The sequence below is a fragment of the Scyliorhinus torazame genome, chromosome 1 (genome assembly GCF_047496885.1).
Source record: "Scyliorhinus torazame isolate Kashiwa2021f chromosome 1, sScyTor2.1, whole genome shotgun sequence".
Taxonomy (NCBI): Eukaryota; Metazoa; Chordata; class Chondrichthyes; order Carcharhiniformes; family Scyliorhinidae; genus Scyliorhinus; species Scyliorhinus torazame.
This window is the reverse complement of record NC_092707.1, coordinates 198515571-198536927: the sequence shown is the minus strand read 5'-3', so window position 1 is coordinate 198536927 and position 21357 is coordinate 198515571. Positions and strand designations below refer to the sequence as shown.

Below are 21357 nucleotides of genomic sequence, written 5' to 3'. Positions count from 1 at the left end.
TGCATTGCTTCACTGCAATCAATATGGACATGCTCACAGAGGATTAAGGAACATTACACCAGACATTTCACCATCATCGCAAGTGAACACCAGACATTGAAGGAGAGAGAGGCTGCCAGTCTGAAATCTAACAGACTCCAGTTGTGACATAGAGTGCAAAGCTTTGAGCCAAAGATCAGATCCTGGTGCCCTCTCTGCTATGAAGTTTGTGCTAGCTGATCTCCTGTGGCATTGCCCATGGAGAGCCTGGAATCTGTAACACCATTGTGATGTTTCACTGCTGGAGATGGCAGGGTGAAATTGGACATGGGATCTGGCGCAAAATCGTTAAAATCCATTTGGCCGAACATCATATGACACACAGTCTATGCTGTTGAAGTCAATGGATCTGAATATGAGGTCGAATGTAAAACAGGCAACTGATGTGATGCAGCCTGTTTTGCTTCTTTTTCCTCATTCATTCACAGTATAAGAGCGTCACTGGCAGAGCCAACATTTATTGCCCATCCCTAATTGCCTATGTCAAGTTTTATCACCAGCTTATCACCTTAAAGGCCAGGAAATCTGTTTGAAAAAGTGACCTCTATTGACATGTCCTGAAGCCAGTCAGAGCTAATTGTTGATCTAAACATGTGCTCAGCAGATGGCTTTTATGTCCATGATTTTATTTCCTGTAGTGTTGCGCATGTAGAAAATATCCAGATTTTTCACAATCAGCATGAGCCGCCTGATTTCCACGACCTTCAGTCAACGGGAATGGGGTAGCACTGAGCTGGAAAAGATAATGCATCAATTTCTGCCTCCTCCTCCCAAGGTGAATGCTGACATATTGGGACCTGCACATGGGCTGATCTGAAGGCCGCTTATTTCAGACCGGAACCTTGTTTTCAATATGGTTAGTAAAGTGAAGTCACCATAGTCCCAAATGACCATAGACTTCTTTCCCATTTGAGGGGGAGAGCTGACTGGTGGTGATTTAGCCTGATGATCACCACACCTCAGAGGGGTGGGGCCTTCATGAATAACCTCAGCTAGTACAGGGCTGAACCCACACTGTTGGCCTTGCTCTGCATCACAAACCAGTTGCCCAGCCAACTGAGCGAAACAGACCCCCATAGAAGAACACCCTCATGGGGGAAATATGGTAACAGGGCTCCAATGACCTCTGTCAGACCAAAATGCAAATTTGATGCACCGAAGGGCAAAGTGTGAGCTACGCAATGCTACCAGATGCAAAACAAAGGTGGGCCAGTGTTGGCCACACAGAAAAGCGAAGTATAAAGTTTTCTTTTCAAAACTGTTATGCAGCTGGGACAAGAGTGGGTGAAGCTTTATCCACAGAATCCTCATAGACACCTACAGCGCAGAAGGAGGCCATTCAGACCATCAACCTGCACTGACCCTCCAAAAGAGCATCCTAGCTCGGGCCACCTCCTTGCTCTCTTGCTGGTTTTGCAGCGGCAGCCCAGTCCCCAACGCCTCAGCGAATCATAGAATTTACGTGCAGAAGGAAGCCATTCGGCCCATCGAGTGTGCACTGGCCCTTGGAAACAGCACCCCACTTAAGGCCACACCTCTACCCTATCCCCAAAACCCAGTAACCCCACCTAGCCTTTTTGGACACAAAGGGCAATTTAGCATGGCCAGTCCACCTAACCTGCACATCTTTGGACTGTGGGAGGAAACCTTAGCACCCGGAGGAACCCCCACGCAGTCACAGGGAGAACGTGCAGACTCCGCGCGGACAGTCACCCAAGCAGGGAGTCAAACCTGGTTGGAGCTGTGAAGCAACAGTGCTACCATTATTGTGCTGCCATGCCACCCCTTGAGATTTCACCCTTTATTTTGAAACAATAGACTGAAGAGGATGAAACTGTTAGTTGAAAAATATTCCGAGATTTTAGTGATTTTATTTGTTCAGGTTCAGCTGTTGTGTATATTCATGTTGTCGACATTAAACATGTTTTTAATATATCATTTTTAATAGATTGTGTTTCATTATTAGGGACTACAGAAAATTGGCACAACTTTAAATAAATACACTTCTGGGATAGAATGTTTATTGGGAGTAATATAGGAGCAATATATAAACCCAGAATTGGTCTTGGTAGCAAACCAATCCTTCCTCCATTCCTCTTTTATAACTTCTACTTAAAATGTAGTGAAAAATTTGTTACATTGAATCATCACCTCCTCCAGAGTTTCCCAAGATCACAGATGCCACTCTTCAGCCGATACAATGGACTCCACATGATTTCCTCCTCTGATATGAAACCTGTGGAGTAGACTTTAACTTGTTGAAGAACCGAGAGATAGTATAGACCATGTAAGGAACACAAATGTAGAATGGTGCAATAGTATGTTCATTAGGGAATAAATTGCGTATATATAGTATACTATCACCACATCTCTGCACGAAAGTGGTCACCTACGCTGTTTGCTAAAGAGACCAATGAGGAATCTTGAGTGTGTGTTGGTAATGGTTTGTACAGAACAATATCAGTAAATGTTGGCTGAGCCTTGAACCCTGCACCAAGTAATTGCATTATTCTGCTGATGTTTGGCACTTGTCTCTACTTCTATATGAATATAGACTTTATTTTTTATTACAGTTAAGATTCCAAGTCGAAGAACCTATATTGATCCAGAAACTTGCGAAGACCCCATTCAAGCAGTGCATCTATTTGCCAAAGAATTGGACCTTTCCTGTATCAAAATTGAGAGAGTTATTGGAGGAGGTATTGACTATTTTATTACATTTTCAAAACCAGAAAGAGGACATCAGAAGTATATCTAAAATCAGACTCAAGACACTGACACTGTCATTGAAAACAGTTGGTGTGAAAACTAGATACATCATGAAGTAATGACTATATAGATCTGGTGTTAAATAAAGAAGAACAGGTCGTGATCCCTCAGTTTTGTCTCAAACATCTCCAGTCCAACATTTGTGACAAATCTCTGGGTGCATGTCACTTGCTCACTTTTTTGGCTGGGCTCGGGCACGGTGGGTCAGCAGTTAGCACTACTACAGTACAGTGTCAGTGACTTGGGTTCGATTCCGACTTTGGGTGACTGTGTGGAGTTTTCACGTTCTCCCCATGTCTGCGTGGGTTTCCTCCCACAGTCCAAATATATGCAGGTTAGGTGGATTGGCCATGATCAATGCTTCGGGTTAATGGGATGGGCGGGTGAATGGGCTTGGGTAGAGAGATCTTGCGGGGGATCGGTGCAGAGCATCAGTCTGTACTGTTGAAATTCTAAAAGCATGCAAAATTGTTGCGAAGTCAGTGGGCTGGATTCTCCGATTTTGAGGCTAGGTGCCGACACCGGCGTGGGAACTGTGGTGTTTTACGATTTCTAAATCGGCACCGAACCCTCACCAACCCTGCGACCGATGAGGGGCTAGCAGCCGCGCCGTGTAAAACTCCCGGCTCCCACGACAAAAATGGCTGGAGAATGGCCGGGTCCGTGGCCACGCATTTGCACGCCGACAACCTGCAGTGGTCGCTCCATAAAACATGGCACTGGACGTGCGCGGACCTAAATGCTGCCCCCCTGGCCACCGCCCACCAGTCCCCCCAACACTTGTGGAAGCCCCCTGGCCAGCAGCACGGCTCCCGGCCGACTGTGGCGGCACTAGACGCAGTCCCCAGCCGCCATGCCACGTTCCCAACTGCTGAGACCACATGTCAACCGCGCGGTCAGGAACCCGACCCATCGGGGCCGTGCATCAGGGGAGGGCCTTCAGGTGATGCGCCAATGCCATTCTAATGGCGCGGGCCGTGCGACACGATGATGCCATTTCGGAGAGGCGGAGGATAGAAGACCGGCATCAAATCGGTGCCGCCCCCGATTTGGACGTCAGAAGGGATTTTCTGCCCGATCACCAATTACATTATAGGCGTCGAGCTAAGGTGAGACCCGCCCAGTTTTTGCGCATTTGTAGATTGGCGGTTGTTGCAGAATAGCCACTCAACCCCATGAATGTGAAGCCACATCACCTACCAATATGTGCAAGCTCATTCCTATCACACAAATTCAGCAATCCAAACCCCAAGTACCTGCACAGCAACATCCTGCACTTAGGCCAAGACACAGCAATGACCCCCTCACCTTACACAAATCATGTTGTTGAAAAGACTGTGCTGACAAAGTTTGTTGTCTCTTATAGGAGAGTTTGGGGAAATTTGTAGAGGCTGTCTTAAGCTCCCAAGTAAGAGGGAGCTCCCCGTGGCCATCAAAACCCTGAAAGTTGGCTGTTCAGAAAAACAGAAACGCACCTTCCTATCAGAAGCAAGTATAATGGGACAATTTGACCACTCAAATATCATCCGGCTCGAAGGAGTTATCACAAGAGGTAAGCATTCCAGTGGAATGATGCCTGTTACTTGTTACTTTAAGTATTACTGCCATTAAATTTCAATTAGAATTGTCAATGTGGCAAAGTGGTACTGTCACTACCACAATAATCTAGAGGCCCAGACCGATGCTCTGGGGATATGGGTTCAAATCCTGCCAAGGCAACTAATGGAACTTGATTTCAATTAATAAACCTGGAATTGAAAGCTACAGTCTCAGCAATGGTAACCATGAAACTATCATCAATTGGCATAAAACCCATCTTGTTCACTAATCTCCATTAGCGAAGGGAATCTGTCAACCTGACCTCATCTGACCTACATGTGACTCCAGACCCACAGTGATGTGCGTATCTCTTAATTTCCCTCTGAAATGGTCTTGCAAGCCACTCAGTTCAAGGGCAATCTGGGATGGGCCTTGCCAGGGAGACTGATATCCCATGAAAGTTAAAAAAAATTATATTTCTAAAATGAAACATGCACAATTTCAGAAAATTAACAAAATTTAAAATGTCAAAATTTGAAGATGAATCACTTGAAAGAGCTTTTTTCTGGTAATTCAACAATGTGAGTTTTTCAATGGTGGGTAGTTTATTGACATATCAGATTAAAACTTTGGGGCATCTCGTACTGGTTAGATTGCAATGACTGAAATTCAATGGAACGGTGCCTATACAATTGCTGTGGTGATGCTTTGCCAGGAGGAACATTTGTGACCAATTTCACGGATAAGGTGAGATTTTCTGCAGCTCAACATTGGCAAGACTGAAGACATCAGGGATGTGAAATTCAGATCCGTTGTGCTCCTGAAAATGGTAATAGAAACCGGGGGCCTTTTGAGTGGGCTGAACAGTACCTCCAGCTGCTTCTGGTGTGGCCTGTATGGCATCCCATACTGGGAGGGTTGCTTGCACCAAGGTCCTGCGTGTGCCAGAAACCAGAAAGCTGGTGCCTCCATGGTGCCTGTCAGTGCTACGGGCTGATTTGTTGCATTATTTATGAACTTGCACCATGCAGGTCCATTCAGTGTCCTTGCTTGTCACTCACCAAAGAGCATACTGGCTACAATCGGGGCTAACTTTACTTTAAAGGGTCAGGCATTCAACGTGCAGGTAAGGTAATTTATTGTCTGCTATTGCAAAGTTTCTGAAGTATATGGAGAGGTTTTGGGATAAGTTCCTGGATTTGGAAGGGAATATTTTATTTTTATTCATTCAAGTGATGTGGGCGTCGCTGGCTAAGCCAGTATTTATTGCCTGTTCTTAATTGCCCTTGAGAGTGTTGGTGGCTGACTAAACCAGCATTTCTTGCCCTTGGAAGTGTTGCTGCACCCTCACAGAGAGGGCACAGGCTTTGGTGAGCTGTCCACAAAACATAACGGGAGAGCAGGGACAGTGCCTCTGGATTAGCAGCATCATAGAGTTGGAGCAGAGGCTGCAGAGAGGGAAAGTGAGTGCCTCTGCCAAGATGGAGCCAGACTGCTCCTTGTCAGTGAGAGGGGCTGACTGCCAGCCCAGAATCTCATTTGGCTCACTCAACAGAGTTTTTTTGTATACCATTCAATTGAGGTCCTCATCTCTATCCGCTGTAGCAGAACTGATTTGTGACATTGCCATCGGGGAGCTGGTACAGGAATTATCCTTTCCCTCTGGCCTGGCTGCAGCTCACTTATTCCCAGAGAATCAGCACATGAAGATCTCAACTATCTGCTTGTCTCTAAGTAATACCTTGGCTGCTGGCTGTGAGTTCCAGATCAAACGACGGGGCCTCTTCATATATATTGTGCTATCGCTGTCCCCCATAGATGTACTGGAGCTGGGCAAGCAACAGTTCTTGGAATAGCATCAAGTCAGAAAGGGGAAGGTTGGGGTGAGGGAAGTGGAGTGATAGGGAGGAAAGTAAGCTGTCCTTGGTCACACCTTCAGTATGCCAGATAACTGGATGTAAACATGGGGCTAGAAACTGATCCATTCTGCTTCTGGAATGTTGAGGTTGCCAATCACAATTACGGTGCCCATTGTCATGGTGATAGACAGCATGAAAAATGAACTTGTTTCCTCATTCAGACGATTGTGATGTTGGCCTGAGCTGGACCCACATTGTTGGCTGGCTGAGTGTTCAACAGGAGGCCAAGTTGCGTGCGCTGAAAACCTCATTCACATCTCTGTCACATCCAAAATTAACCTTATCAATGTCCTCTTCAGTGTTCTCCCGAGCTTCACCCTCCATAAACTTCAACTCATCCACAATGCTATCGGGCTCCAGGCTGCAACACTTCTCAGGCCCTTACTGATCTCCATTGGCTCCCCAACCTTCAGCACATTGAGTGAAAAATTCTCATTCTCTCCTAAGAATTCCTCCACAATTTCATGCATTCTTTTTTATAAATTTAGAGTACCCAATTATTTTTTTCCAATCAAGGGACAATTTAGCGTGGCCAATCCACCTACCCTGCACATCTTTGGGTTGTGGGGGAGAAACTCATGCAGACACGGGGAGAATGCTCAACTCCACACGGACAGTGACCCAGAGACGGGTTCGTACAAGGGTCCTCAGCGCCATGGGCAGCAGTGCTAATCATGCCGCCTAACGTCATGAAACCTAATGAGTATAATCTCCACTGGCTTGACACCACTCCACAGTTTGGCTTTCGGTGCATTCCTCCTCCCCTCTCATTCTTATGTGTGGCATAGCCTCAAGGGAAAGCAGTGGGGTTAGTGATATTGTCGGTGGACTAGCAATCCAGAGACCCAGGGTAATGCTCTTGGGGACCCAGGTTTGAATCCAACCAGGGCCGATGGTGAAATTTGAATTCCACAAAAATCTGGCTCTAATGATCACCATGTTCAGTGTTGCAAAAAAAACTTGTCTGGTTCACTTCAGGGAAGGAAATCTGCCATCCTTACCTGGTCTGGCCTACATGGATCCACATCAATGTGGTTGAATCTTAAATGTCCGCTCAGCTCAAGGCTAATTAGGGATGGGCAATAAATGCCCAACCAGCGCTAACAAAGAACAAAGAAAAGTACAGCACAGGAAAAGGCCCTTTGGCCCTCCAAGCCCATGCCGACAATGCTGCCCGACTAAACTACAATCTTCGACACATCCAGTGAATAAAAAGAAGATTTGCCACCACATTTTGGGTGGGGTTCTCGCATCCATTCACGCCAATGAGATTCTGCAGCCCTGCTGCAGTGAATGGGAGATTTGGCCAAGCTCCAAATTCTCCATCCCCAGTGGCAGCAAGACTTTGGACGGGATTCTCTGGGCGGGATTCTCGATGGCAAAAACGCAAAATGCGATTGGGCGGAGAATAGGTTCTGACGACGAAATGGCGCTAGGCACCAGTTTGACGCAAAATCGGTATGCTCTGGCACTCTGCAAATGGCATAAATGCTTTGCTCGCTGCGCGGGTTAAAAGTACAGTAGGCATACCATTAGCAGGCCTGACACCCGATGCTCCGGGGCCTCCTTGATTCACCGCCTCCGATGCGCCGAGTTCCCGACGGTGTCATTTACTTGTGCTCTCAAAAATTGTGAACCTGGCGTCCTGGCTCCTGAGCCAGAGAGCGGAGGTAGCAAATGGCGTGGAGTGACTGCGGGTTGCTGGCCCGGACACCGGCTTTGCTGGCTGCGGGGGGGGGGGGGGGGTGGCATGCCAGGGCTGGGGGAGGGCGGGCCGAGTAGCTGGGGTTCCCCCCACAGGACTGGGGCAGTGCCCAGGCATCGACCGCCATCTTATTGATACCCACTGACCACTCACCCCGGCCCCTGGTTCTACACAGCGGCACCGGCTGTATGAGTGCTCATCCTCCAGCACCGAACACCCCGCCCAACCGGCAGCCACCCACTGGGGGACTATCCAGGGCCACACCCAAAGCAGCCCCCAGTGAGGGCAGTGCTAGCCAACGGTGCCCCTGGCAGCAGGGACGGGTGACAGGACTGGGGGAATCGGCGGATGACAGGCCGGGGGTGAGGAGGGTAAGGGTGATGAGGGTGGGGAGTGAGGGTAAGGGGTGTGAGCATACAAAGTGGCTACCGCACAGATTGATGGGAAATTGGTCAACACCGAGACGCAGACAGGTTGTGGCGTGCATATATACAAAGGCTGCAGCCCAGACCTTGCAGAAACTAACGCAGGGAAAAGGCCATTGAAAGGACATCCAGGGAAAATGGGTTCCAGATAGAAAGTAACAATATGTGGCTGACTTGGTGACGTCGGTTTCTTTATTTGGGAAGGCCTAAATGCCTCGGACACCAACGGCCATGGCCGACTGGGACCAGTCCCGCCATCGAGGAGTCCACCACCAATTGGTTGAGATTGATCAGGGTGATCTATTGGACATTTACCGGGGACAGCCCAAAACACGCAAAACCTGTAAGGGATGAAAGGTGCTGCACAGCCCCCCCATCCGCTCACTCGACCACCGAGGACAACAACGGTGATACCTTCACCAGCCGGGGAGGGGGCCATCCACAGAGGGAACAGAGCCGGGGACACCGACGACCAGCGACAGACACCCAGCACAGCCAGACAACAGATTCCAGATGAGGCCATATCTGCTCTGCACATGCCAGTCACCCGGATGTGCAGTCAGGGTCGTTCTTGTGTCTTGGCGTAGAGTGCAGCTTGTATGTGTGTGTTCACTTTGTGTGTGTGTAAGAAACTATTACCGTATTAAACAACTTGTGTGGTCATTTGTCCATCGTATACGAGCTAATGACACACTGTGGTTTAGAAGGTACAACAGGGGTGAGGGGGGTGGGTCGAGTGGGGTGTGGGGAGGCACACATGTGTCATGGGAATGTTCAACTAAGCAGGGTCTCACTTGCTGGGCCACCGCCGACCTCTGCTCGGGGATGGTGAGGGCCCGCAGTTCTAGTGGTCTCCCTCCGGTCATCTCCCGCTCCCGGCGGTTATGTGTAGCCTTCCCCTTGAGGGGGTGGGCAAACACATACAACGACACTGTTAGACGTTCCGGCGCAGGGAGCCCAGAGGTTGGGTAGGTGGTGGCATCAGTGGCTGGCATGGGTAGTGGTGGAGTCTCTTCCGGCACTGCTGGCCAATCCAGATGGTTTTACCAACGGCATTGACTGTGTCTGCCACCTGTACCTAGGCACGGCAAACGGTGGCGCCTGGTGGCCTTCCTGCCGGGCCAAGGTACTGGGTCAGCATCTTTCCTCCACGGCATCCAGGATGGTATACAGCTCAGCATCCCTGAACCATGGCGCTGCTCTCCTTGCAGCCATCGTCTTGACTGGCACGGTGAGAGTGGGGATGACGGTGATGGGTCGTTTAAATGCGGCTGCCAATCACGGACCCGCCGAATCTGGCGCTGTTTCGCTTGGAACCGGTTGCGTTCCACGTGGCGATGGTGCTGGCCCATTTAGAGTTGCTGAATCGGTGCAGCTGTTGCGCTGTTTTTGCTGTTGTAAAACATCACTGTTTCCACGCCGGCGTCAGCACTTCGTCTCAAAATCGGAGAATCCAGCCCTCTGTTTTAGAGACTAAGAGAGGGATATCCGTTGCTCGATGCTGAAATCGTATTTGCCGATCAGGCGGAGAACCCCCTTTGCGACCAAAACGGGGCCGGCGCCGTATTTCGGATGCTCCGCCCCCTCCAAAAATAGTCATCTAGGAGCACACCGCACGCCGTTGTAATGGCATCAGCACGTCGCTTTGAGGCCCTCGCCCAATACTCCGCCCCCAATTGACCGAGTTCCCGACCGCGTCGGTCGCGTGTGGTCTGACTTTGCATAAACCCGGCGTGGCGGCTGCTGACTGTGTCCAGTGCTGCCACAGTCGGGGAAGAGGGACCCATGCTGCTGGCAGGGGGGGCTTCAGAGAGGGCTGGGAGGACTGGTGGGAGGGAGGGCTGGGTTGGCGAGGGGTGGTCCAGGGGGACACTACTTGGCCAGGTCCACGTGTGGCCGGCGCTTGTTGTATGGCACAAACGCTGCAGGTCGCCGCCGAGCACATGCGCGGCCACGTACCCAGAAATTCCCCGGCCGTTTTGTTGGGAACGCCGGGCATTTTACCCAGGAGCATCGATGCGGGGGCGCCGACGACTTTTTCATTGTAAAACTAGACACTTCCTCCGGACATAGCCTCAAAATAAGAGATTCCAGCCCCAAGTATTGATGCCGGGACTGAATAGGTGGACTTCTACGACAACTAAATTGGCATCATTACCGGAGCAATTCTTGATCCGTTAATGGGCTAACACCGGCACCACGTGGAACTCGAGTGATTCCAATGAAAAATGGTGTCCAATTTGCCGAGGTCCGGATTACCACTCGAGAGGCTGACAAGCCGCAGCCACATATTAATACTCCACTCCCCACACACACTCATCCCAGCCAACAAGATGGCAGCATGGAGTGCAGCACCCCGGTTCATGGGCGCAGAGCTCGAGACCTTGCTAGACACTGTGGAGGAGAGGTGGGCCACCGTGTTCCCTGGGATGGGAAGGAGGCTGCCACCCGCTGTCATGCACCGGGCCTGGGCACAGGTGACAGAGGCCGTGAGCGCCGTGGGCCTCACCGCCAGGCAGTGCTGGAAGAAGTTGCACAACTTCCTCAGGGTGGCCAGTGTGAGTAGGCAGCACCGTGCCCCTGGCACAAAGCTCCCCTCCCACACACCCACAATCCCTCCTCAAGTGAAGGGCGACTGAACCCCACCCTCCAGCAGGGTGTGCACACCCCACCCTGCACCACATGCCAGCACCCATACTGCCCAACAAGTCCGGGTGCCCAGGTCACAAAGGCCACCGGTTGCCCACCCCCTGTGTTGCATGCAGCTGACTACCTAACACTGCGCTTTCTGTCTTTCCCCCGCCCCAGGAGAAGGTGGCACAGAACAGCAGAGAGAGAGAAGACTGGAAGGAGCCCGGTGGACCTGCAGCCCCTCACTGTCATGGAGTAATGGACACTGAACTTGGTCAGTGGGCCTTAAGAGAGAGGGCAGCAACCAAGACGGAGGTCATCGGGCAACCAAGCGAGCTCCCGCTGATTTGCGGTGTCCTGCTGGCATGCGTGGAACGACCCCCACACCACCCTATCACCTCCCCCATACCAGCCCACACCATTGCATCTTCCCCACAACGCCATCACCCCAATCTGTGATCCAATCATGATTCATGTCTTGCAGGATCACCTGGTGATGAGGCGGACCCTTCTGGTGTTCCCAGTTCTGACCCCAACCACAAACAAATTCCAGTGATGATGTAGCAAAGGACAGTGAAGAGAGCCTCCTTACGCCTGCAGAGACTACCCAGAGCACCAGTCCGTGGATGACACTGATTGTCCGTCACAGCTGTCTCCAACACCCTCCACCATCCCAGAGACACTCTCCTTGGTTGGGTATGTTAGTGAACAGGCTCCTGGGGCAGTATCTGGTACAAACCATACACGTGCAGTGGAACATCAGGTGAAGGTAGGAACCTCCGAGGGGGCGGGCAGTCGGAGAGCGGCCCGATCGCAGGGACTAGTTGCTGTCCAGAGGGGTCTAGGGCTTCTAGAGAGGGCGGTCCCATTGGAAACAGAGATGCTGACACAGAGCCGGGGACTACATGAGGGGCTGTCAGCAACCATCCATCGTCTGCAGGTGCAGTTGGAGGTATTCAACCGCCTGCAGGACAATGCGTGCCACCCAGGCCAACACCGCACAGGTGGCGTTCATGGTGGAGGCCTTTGGGGGCGAAGGTATCGGCCATGGGTCAGGATGTCCAATGCCTGGGGCAATCTGTGCAGGTGGTGTCCAAGGTACAGGATAGGGCTGCCCTGTCACAGGCAGCTATGTACCAGGGCCACCTGGACATTGCAGCGCCACTCCAGAGCTTGGCTCAGTCACAACACGTTATGGCTGAGGGTGTTGATGGCATTGCCCAGGCGATGGGGGCTGGTTTAGCACAGGGCTAAATCGCTGGCTTTGAAAGCAGACCAAGGCAGGCCAGCAGCATGGTTCAATTCCCGTACCTACCGGCCTCCCCGAACAGGCGTCGGAATGTGGCGACTAGGGGCTTTTCACGGTAACTTCATTTGAAGCCTACTTGTGACAATAAGTGATTTTCATTTTCATGGGTGACCTGAGCCAGTCCCAGGAGATGGCCACGTCTCTGCTCCATGGCCATGAGCATTGCGTCGCTGGTTGCGATGAGAGTGGGCCTCCAGGACTGGCAGCGCCAGGTGGCTGGGGAGCACCACGGGTTTGCTCCGGTCACACCCCTGTCCCATGGAGAAGCCCGGGGGCTATTGGGCACCCCGAGGGAGGAGGAGGTGATGGGGACCGTGCTGATAATTCCCGCAGGGAAGGTGCTGGAACACCAGATAACCTCAGACCCACCCCTGTTCCTGGCAAATCCGTTGGGCAGCAGGCAGAACAGGATGGTACCACACCACCTGGGACAGCCATGCAACTGACAGTCGCTCGTGACGACTGGCGCCAAAGGGGACCCAGCTGTGAGATCTACCATGCGGATTTAGAGGCACTTGCGAACACTAAAACTCAGTAGAAATTTGAGTTAAAACTTCTCAGGTGCAAATAAGAATCTGTTTTATTTGCCTCTATTGATTACAATTGAGAATCATTTAAAGTCATATTCTCTAATAAGTCCAGCTAGCAAAGGACTCAATAGAAGCAATCTTGTAGACAATTCAACTTTCAAGTAATACAGAAATGATTTTCTTGCTTACGGCAAACAGCTTGCAAAACTTCAAAAGTCAAAGTCAGAAAGTGAATATGAAAAAACAGAAAGACAGTGAATAGTTAAGCCAAAGTATAGATTGATTCATGAAGTAAAAAATGGCTGAAGAGACCAAATCATATCAGGATTTAGCCATCTGTTTACACCCCAATGTAATTCTAATTGGTTTGGATTAACATCAAATAAGTTTGATTCGACGCTCAGCCGTCTGTCATTAATAGGCAACGTTAACTTAAAATGTACTCTTGTATGAGCTATGGAATGCTTGAACCAGTTTCTTGCTGACTTGCTTGTTAGGACAATGGTCTCTATGCTGTTGCCATGGAGCTTGCCTTGTCCTTGGGTTACTTTTTCTTGTTAGCTGCATAGGAATGTCGTTTTTAATCTATAATGCTGTGTTCTGTTGAAGCTGTGTTTTGAAATGCTGAATGTGTGTTTTGAAATGACCTGAGGTTATGAGTGAGTTTTAAAATGGTATTTAATAGACTAGGGGCTTAATGCTAAATAGCTATCTTTAACCTAGCACTTTTACCTGTAAAAAATAGCTGGCTTCTACACCAGGTCACAGGGTGGGAATCGCAGCAGGGTGCCTCCACTCCTGATGTACCACCTGGGGATCCACCTAGACCTAGCATTGGGACCTGTAAGACCAGAAAGGTAGACACCAGTTAAGTTGGCACCGGTGCAGCACTTAGAATAGCGTTAGGGGCTGGGGCACAAACCATTATAGAGTTGTTCGCCTGTTACGCTCAAAATAAACACCTGCGCACAAAGGTTCCAACCTGCCTCGGTGCTCTTTCAGAACGGTGTGAGCAATGGCTCTGGCTGGGCTGGGCTGGCTGCAAATGGGATGCAATGGGTGTGGGTGGGGGTCGTGGGGGGGAGATGGGCAGATGGCAGAGATGGGCAGAGGCCAGGGCACCGGGTCCGACACCATGCAGCACCCCGTCCCAAGGGTTCAGTGGGACTGTGTGATGGAATGGCCAGCTCGCATGCAGAACTCACTCAGGTGGACGATGGAAAGCGCTACCATGGGCAGGAGGCAGACGATGTGGAGCACCAGAGCTTATCACAGAGCGGGTCATCAACATCCTTTGTTTCACGGACAAGACCCGTTGTTACAGCCAACCCAGGGCCTGCACCCCATAGTAAGTCAGGCAGGAATCACGGAAAGGGTTACGGGGTGCGGTGGTGGTGGGAGGGATAGTGGTGCTGGGAGAGTGGTTATGGGAGGCAGTGGTCGGCTGGGGGCGTGTGGAGCGATGGTGTGGGTGTGGGATGGGACGTTAGTGCCACTGGCCAGACCCCCCTAGTCGGTGAACCTGATGCCGATTAGAGCATCCTGTGTCCCGGCCACCCTGGCCATTGTCCTGCAGGCGGTTGACTCACCTCCAACTGCACCACCCCTGCATCCTCCTCGCTGGACGAGGTCTGGTATTCATCCTCCTCCTCTAACAGGTCGCCCCTCTGCTGCACGATGTTGTGGAAGATGCAGCAAAACTCCACAATGAGGGAGACTTTTCTAGCGGTATTCTGGAAGGCCCCTCCAGAACGATCCAGGCACCTGAACCACATTTTCAGGATGCTGGTGCACAACTCGATCACGACAATGCCGGGTCAGGCCTGTTAAATGTTATGCCAATGGCATTTACTGTATGTGCGGAGTAGAATGCATTGACACCGCTGTCGTGGCACCGGAGCATGACATTCTGTCGGGCGCCCGGCTCTGGCTACGATATTCGGCTCACGTGCAATTCTCTGTGCATTCTCTGCGCAATCGTGATTCCAGTGTCGCGCGACAGAGAATCCCGCCCTTTGTCTCTAAACCACCTCAACCATGCAGTGTCTCTACCCACCTTAAGGGCCCTGTTAAAGCCTTTGACAGTGCTTTTGGACACCTGGGCCGGAGTCTCCGGCCATTCGGGATTAGCGTAGGATGGCTTCAATGGGAAATCCCATTGACAAGTGGCGAGAGTAGAGAATTCCGCCGCCAGTGAATGCGCATCGCCGAAAATCCTGCCCCTGACTTCCTGTTTTCCTATTGATATTTTGCCAGCATTATCCAAATTAAAGTGGTTGTTGATATACTCGACGTGGTTAAATGGAAAAACAAGTGATATGATTTTCTGAGCCGAAAGCCAGAATCTCCTCAAGAGAATGTTGATGGATGATTCACCACGGGACATGCTATCATACCTTCCAAGGTCCCAACTCAAGAATGGCAGTGGGAGCATTCATCTAAGATACAAAATAGTGCACGATATGGGAAGAAATAGAGAATGCATTTAATGTGCAATATTTGGGAATTTTTTTAAAGCTTGTTGCATCCCGCACCACAAACCTGAGCACAAAATTGAGGCTGAAACTCCACTGCAGTACTGCGGGAGTGCTGCACTGTTGGAGATGCCAGGATCTTGAACCCTCTCAGTCGGAAGTAAAACATCCCATCGCACTATTTCTAAGAGGTTTTTTTTTGCTTTTGTGGCATGTAGTCATCAACCTACACCGAAAGGGGCAAATTAATTCAAGGCAAGGGAATACACAGTAATTGGCAGGATACTGAGAAGTGTAGAGGAACAGAGGGAGTCTGGAGTGTATTTCTTTGGATCACTGAAGGTCGTGGGACAGGTAGGTAAGGTGGTTAGGGCATCAAATGGGACACTTGCCTTTATTAGTTGAGGCACAGAATATAAGAGCTGGGAGGATTAGGCTCGAACTCTATAAAACACGGAATAGACCAGAGCTAGAGTGCTTCATACATTTACAGGAAGGCTGGGATCACAATGGAGAGGGTAGGAAGCAAATTTTCAAGGATGTAGACTGATTGAAGGATGATGAAGAGAGATTGGTGAGGCTCAGATAAACCATTACACATTGAAGGCTGAGGGGAGATTTAATTGAAGTGTATAAAATTATGTGGGGTCTGGCTAGAGTGGACATGAAGGATATATTTGCCTTCCAGAAAGTTCAATAACCAGGGACGGTGGTGGCGGCAAACTAACCTGAAGTTTAAACATTTAAAGAAGATTTGGAGGCGAGTTGAGTAATGCATTTTTCACCAAAGAGAGTGGTAAGGTTCAGAACTCACTGTCTGAACGAATAGTTGAGGCAGAGAAATCCTGACTGCATTTTAAATCAGATTTGGATGTGCACTTGAAGTGCTTTAACCGACACAACTGTGGACCGAGAGTTGTAAGGTGAGATTAGCCCGGATTGATTATTTCCAGCATGCACAGCATCAATGGGCCGAATAGCTGCCTTCTGTGGCATTAATTTTCCATGGTTCTAGAACCTTCTGTGAGTCCATGCATGATGGACAGTTTGGAAGTGTAAGGCATACTTTACATGTGTGGCCTGCATTTTTTACCCTTCTGTCGACTAGTGCTGAACAGTGGGGCAAACTCACCCTGCTGCAGAAGAGAGCCATGCGACCTTCATGTCTACCATTGAGGGCAAATAAGCCCTCAGGCCAATGTCTCATTGCATGATGGCATCTCAGACATTGCAGCACTCTCTCCGTACTGCACTGGGAGTGCCAGCAGTGTCTATGCTCCAACCTCTGAATAGGATTTGATCTAACAACTGTCTGACTTGGAGGTGAGCGTGTTACCACAAAGGGTTGGTTTATTGAAGCCATAAATCTGCAATTAACGCACAATTTCTCCTTTTCACTATTACAACATTTACTAATAAATCTCTTTTGATTATGTGATTTTAAACCAATATTGAGTGCAGATTCAACATCCCAAGCCTTATTTCACTCAAAATGTTCTTCGTGTGAAACCTGCAGGATATATGATGTGCTCCAAGATAGAACATCACCCAGAATTTACTAATTTTTCAAAATTATTTAATGTTTACATTTTTTTTGCTGAGGCTTTAAACTCTTTGCGATGACGCATTTGACTGTCAGCACAACCCTGCAATTTGTAATTGGAAAATGCTGTGGTCCAGTATCTACAAATTTTCACTGTGTGTTTTGTAATGTTACAGATCACTAACATTGTGGTTTCCCATTTACAGGTAAACCCATGATGATTGTAGTTGAATACATGGGAAATGCAGTGTTGGACTCCTTCTTGAGGGTAAGGCATCAGATTTATTGGCCTGTTTTTGAGCCAGTTGGCTTCTAAAATGGATTGCATTTGTAACCAAACAGCAGTCCACAGCACTCTTGTGTTCATGAGACACTGTGTGATCCCTCACACTCTTTGAGTTAGTCATTCCCCAGAGGGACCAGATGGATGTGGACTAACACTGCCTAGGGTGGAGGAAAAAGCAGAAAAGAGAATTTCTGGCTTCTCTTACATGACTCATTGACCCAATCTTCCGATATGGAGGCCTCCAAATTAACTTCCGTTGCTGATGCACCTTGGGACCTTGAGGAAGTCCTGACATGCACACATCCATGACACTGAAGTGGAAGGCTCTGATTAATGGTTTTATCATATCCAGATTACTCCGTTATTCCAATGTGGATCAGATGGCCAGAACCTCAGGGACTTGCTGTTTGAGCTACATTTAACCTGGTTTTTATGTAAAGATTTTCATTGGAGATCTAAGACCAGCAAACTGCTAACTAAATCATCTGGAGTGTCCACAGCAATGGTCGCCTCCCAACCCAGCCCCCATTCTGGCAATGTTCACTACCCCTCCCCCGACCGAACAACCCTCCCTCCCCTCCCCCCACCGCTCCCGCCACCGAACACTGTTAACTTTCCCACCCCCACAACCCGGCTGACAATATTACAATTGTAACTTCTGCCCCAACTCCTGACCCGGCAAAGTTCACCTCCTTCCCGAATGGTACTCAACCCCGACGCCATGGGGAGTGCTCAGCCCCATGGATAGTGCTCACCCCACCCCCACAGATAGTCCTCGTCCCCAACCCACTCATGGACACTGTCGGGGGTGAGGGAGGAGGGTGAACACTGTGGGGGATGAGGGAGCAGGTGAACGATCTCAGGGGTTAACGGGGAAGTGAATATTGTTGGAGGTTAAGGGGTGTTGAGCGCTATCAGGAGTGAGAGAGGAGGTGGACATTATTGTGGGTGAGGAGGGGGGAGGATGATAGCTCCATTACAAACTATGTAAATCAGTGAACTGAAGACAGACCCTTAAGGGTCTCAGTTCATGTTGGGCATGACTGTGCTGGAAATACGCTCAACAATTGGCTTCTTGACTCTGTTCCTGAATCCTTGTTGCAGCCGGCACTGGAAGGTGCAAATGTTTCAGTGTAAAATGGCAAATGAGCAGTTTAAATCACAGTCAGTCTCATACGGTACCCTCTTTGACACTGACCAGAAGACGTCGACCATTGTTCAGAGAACTACAATGTTGGAGTAGCATGGGGTCTGTATTGTGAATGTAACCGATCTCTGTTTCCAAATATTATCTCCTCAGCTGTGCGGGCTAGCAGAAGCACTTTGGACCAAACACTGAGCTGTGATTTTCCCAAAATTGCAGTGTTGGATCAGGCAGAAAATGCTGTGTGAAACTTGCCGGCTTCACAGATTCCCGTTCTTGCCCGTTTTAACTGAAATTTCAATGTGCTGGCAGGAATCACACAGCCAGTTGGTGGAGGGGGGGGGGGGGGGCAAAGATCATGCATCTGGAAAGCAGGATTCCCCCCCCCCCACCAAGGAGATAATGCTCCCCCTCCTCCATCCCACGGAGATTGCCCGCCCCCCCCATGGAGATTGGGACACTCCCCCATGGAGATTACCCCCCCCCCCCCCCCCACGGAGATCAGGGGTGAAATTCTCCGGTATCGCGCGATGTCCGCCGATCGGTGCCAAAAACGGCGCAAATCAGTCAGGCATCGCGCCGCCCCAAAGGTGCGGAATCCACCGCATCTTAGGGGGCCAAGCCCTAACCTTGAGGGGCTAGTCCCGCACCGGACTGATTTCCACCCCGCCAGCTGGCGGAAGTGCCCCGCCAGCTGGTGCGGAAATGACATTGCCGGGCGGCGCATGCACGGGAACGTTAGCGGCCGCTCACGGCATCCCCGCACATGCGCTGTGGAGGGAGTCTCTTCCTCCTTCGCCATGGTGGAGACCGTGGCGAAGGCGGAAGGAAAAGAGTGCCCCCACGGCACAGGCCCGCCCGCGGATCGGTGGGCCCCGCTCGCGGGCCAGGCCACCGTGGGGGCACCCCCCGGGGCCAGATCGCCCCGCGCCCCCCCCCCCAGGACCCCGGAGCCCGCCCGCGCCGCCGTGTTCCGCCGGTAAGAGAGGTGGTTTAATCTACGCCGGTGGGACAGGCATTCTAGCAGTGGGACTTCGGCCCATCCGGGCTGGAGAATCGCGGGGGGGGGGGGCCCGCCAACCGACGCGGCGCAATTCCCGCCCCCGCTGAATATCCAGTGCCGGAGAATTCGGCAACCGGCAGGGGCGGGATTCACGCCAGCCCCTGGCGATTCTCCAACCCGGCGGGGGGTCGGAGAAACTCACTCCAGGTCCCTCCCACCCCACCCCACCTCCCCACAGAGATCAGGTCCCTCCGCCCCCCCCCCACAAAAATCGGGCACCTCCCTCCCTCACAGGCATTAGCCCCATACCTTCCCTCACAGGCATATGGTGGCTTCCCCTTCTAATCACTGGCACCACCTGTGGCGCACAAAGACTCCGTGAGACAAACAGAGTGAAGTCGATGAGGCTTTATTAAGCGTGTCTGTTCCCCAGCAGCCCGATAGTAAACTGGCATGCGGGGGAAGGCACCGGCTTCTTATACTTCGCCTTCAGGGCGGAGTATGAGGTTAACGGCCAACCAGGACCCGGGATCTGTCAGCCAATGACATTAGGGCTTCCAGTCCCACATGACCCCCAATACATACTACCACATTCACCCCTTGTCAAAAATGAACCCGGCGGGGTGATGCTTCGTATGGTGGTAAGGGTTTACAATACTGGTCCTGGGAGGAGAGAACAGTTACATGGTAGGACCGTATTGGACAGTATCGTCCTGTTACAACTATTTACAGAGGAGATATGAAAACAAAATGTTCATTGGACAGTCCATCTTTGTTTTACATCGACGCCACGAGTCGGTCGGGCGGTCTGGTCGTCCGTGTCGATCGCCTCGGCCCCGGCGGTGGTGGTGGTGCTTGTACCAGCGTTGTCGCCTCCGGGAACCGCACGGTTTTAGCTGTCGGTGCAAAGGGGAGGGGGGCTGATCCTCCTGGGAAGGGGGCGGTCGCGGGGTGCGGCGGTGGCAGGAAGGGGGGCGGTTGGGTTGATGGTGCCGGGGGGGTGTGCGTGGTGCCGGCGGGCGCCAGATCCCGCAGGGAGACCGTGTCCTGTCGGCCGTCGGGGTACTCCACGTAGGCGTACTGGGGGTTTGCGTGGAGGAGGTGAACCCTTTCGACCAACGGGTCCGCCTTATGTGCCCGCACGTGCTTTCGGAGCAGGATGGGTCCTGGGGCCGCCAGCCAGGTCGGCAGCGACGTTCCAGAGGAGGACCTCCTAGGGAAGACAAGGAGACGCTCGTGAGGCGTTTGATTAGTGCTCGTACATAATAACGACCGGATGGAATGGAGAGCGTCCGGGAGGACCTCCTGCCACCGTGAAACTGGGAGATCCCTGGACCGTAGAGCCAGTAGGACGGCCTTCCAGACCGTGCCGTTCTCCCTTTCTACTTGCCCGTTCCCCCGGGGGTTGTAGCTGGTCGTCCTGCTTGAAGCTATACCCTTGCTGAGCAGGAACTGGCGCAGCTCGTCACTCATGAAAGAGGACCCCCTGTCGCTGTGGACGTATGCGGGGTAACCGAACAGTGTGAATATGCTGTTCAGGGCTTTAATGACTGTGGCCGCGGTCATGTCGGAGCAGGGAATGGCAAAAGGGAAGCGGGAGTATTCGTCCACTACATTAAGGAAATACGCGTTGCGGTCGGTGGAGGGGAGGGGCCCTTTGAAATCGAGACTGAGGCGTTCAAAGGGACGAGAAGCCTTAATCAGGTGCGCTCCATCTGGCCTGAAAAAATGCGGTTTGCATTCTGCGCAGATGTGGCAGTCTCTTGTGACTGTACGGACCTCCTCTAAGGAGTAGGGGAGATTGCGGGACTTGATGAAGTGGTAAAACCGAGTGACCCCCGGGTGACAGAGGTCCTCGTGGAGGGCTTGGAGGCGGTCAATTTGTGCGTTGGCACATGTCCCGCGGGATAGGGCATCAGACGGCTCGTTCAGCTTTCCGGGCCGGTACAAGATCTCATAGTTGAAGGTGGAGAGTTCGATCCTCCACCGCAAGATCTTGTCGTTCTTGATCTTGCCCCGCTGTGCATTATCGAACATGAAG

At 51.2% G+C, this 21357-nt stretch overlaps 1 protein-coding gene across 2 annotated transcripts in view; it reads left to right on the top strand.

The window, feature by feature from the left end:
* LOC140418355 (ephrin type-A receptor 7-like) overlaps positions 1 to 21357 on the top strand; it is a 906389-nt gene that overhangs the window by 826087 nt on the left and 58945 nt on the right. For both annotated transcript variants that reach the window (XM_072501830.1, XM_072501826.1), the window contains 3 exons: positions 2613 to 2738; positions 4175 to 4360; positions 17090 to 17151. In XM_072501830.1, coding sequence (XP_072357931.1) covers positions 2613 to 2738; positions 4175 to 4360; positions 17090 to 17151 — 374 coding nt within the window. The remainder of the gene's footprint in view (positions 1 to 2612; positions 2739 to 4174; positions 4361 to 17089; positions 17152 to 21357) is intronic.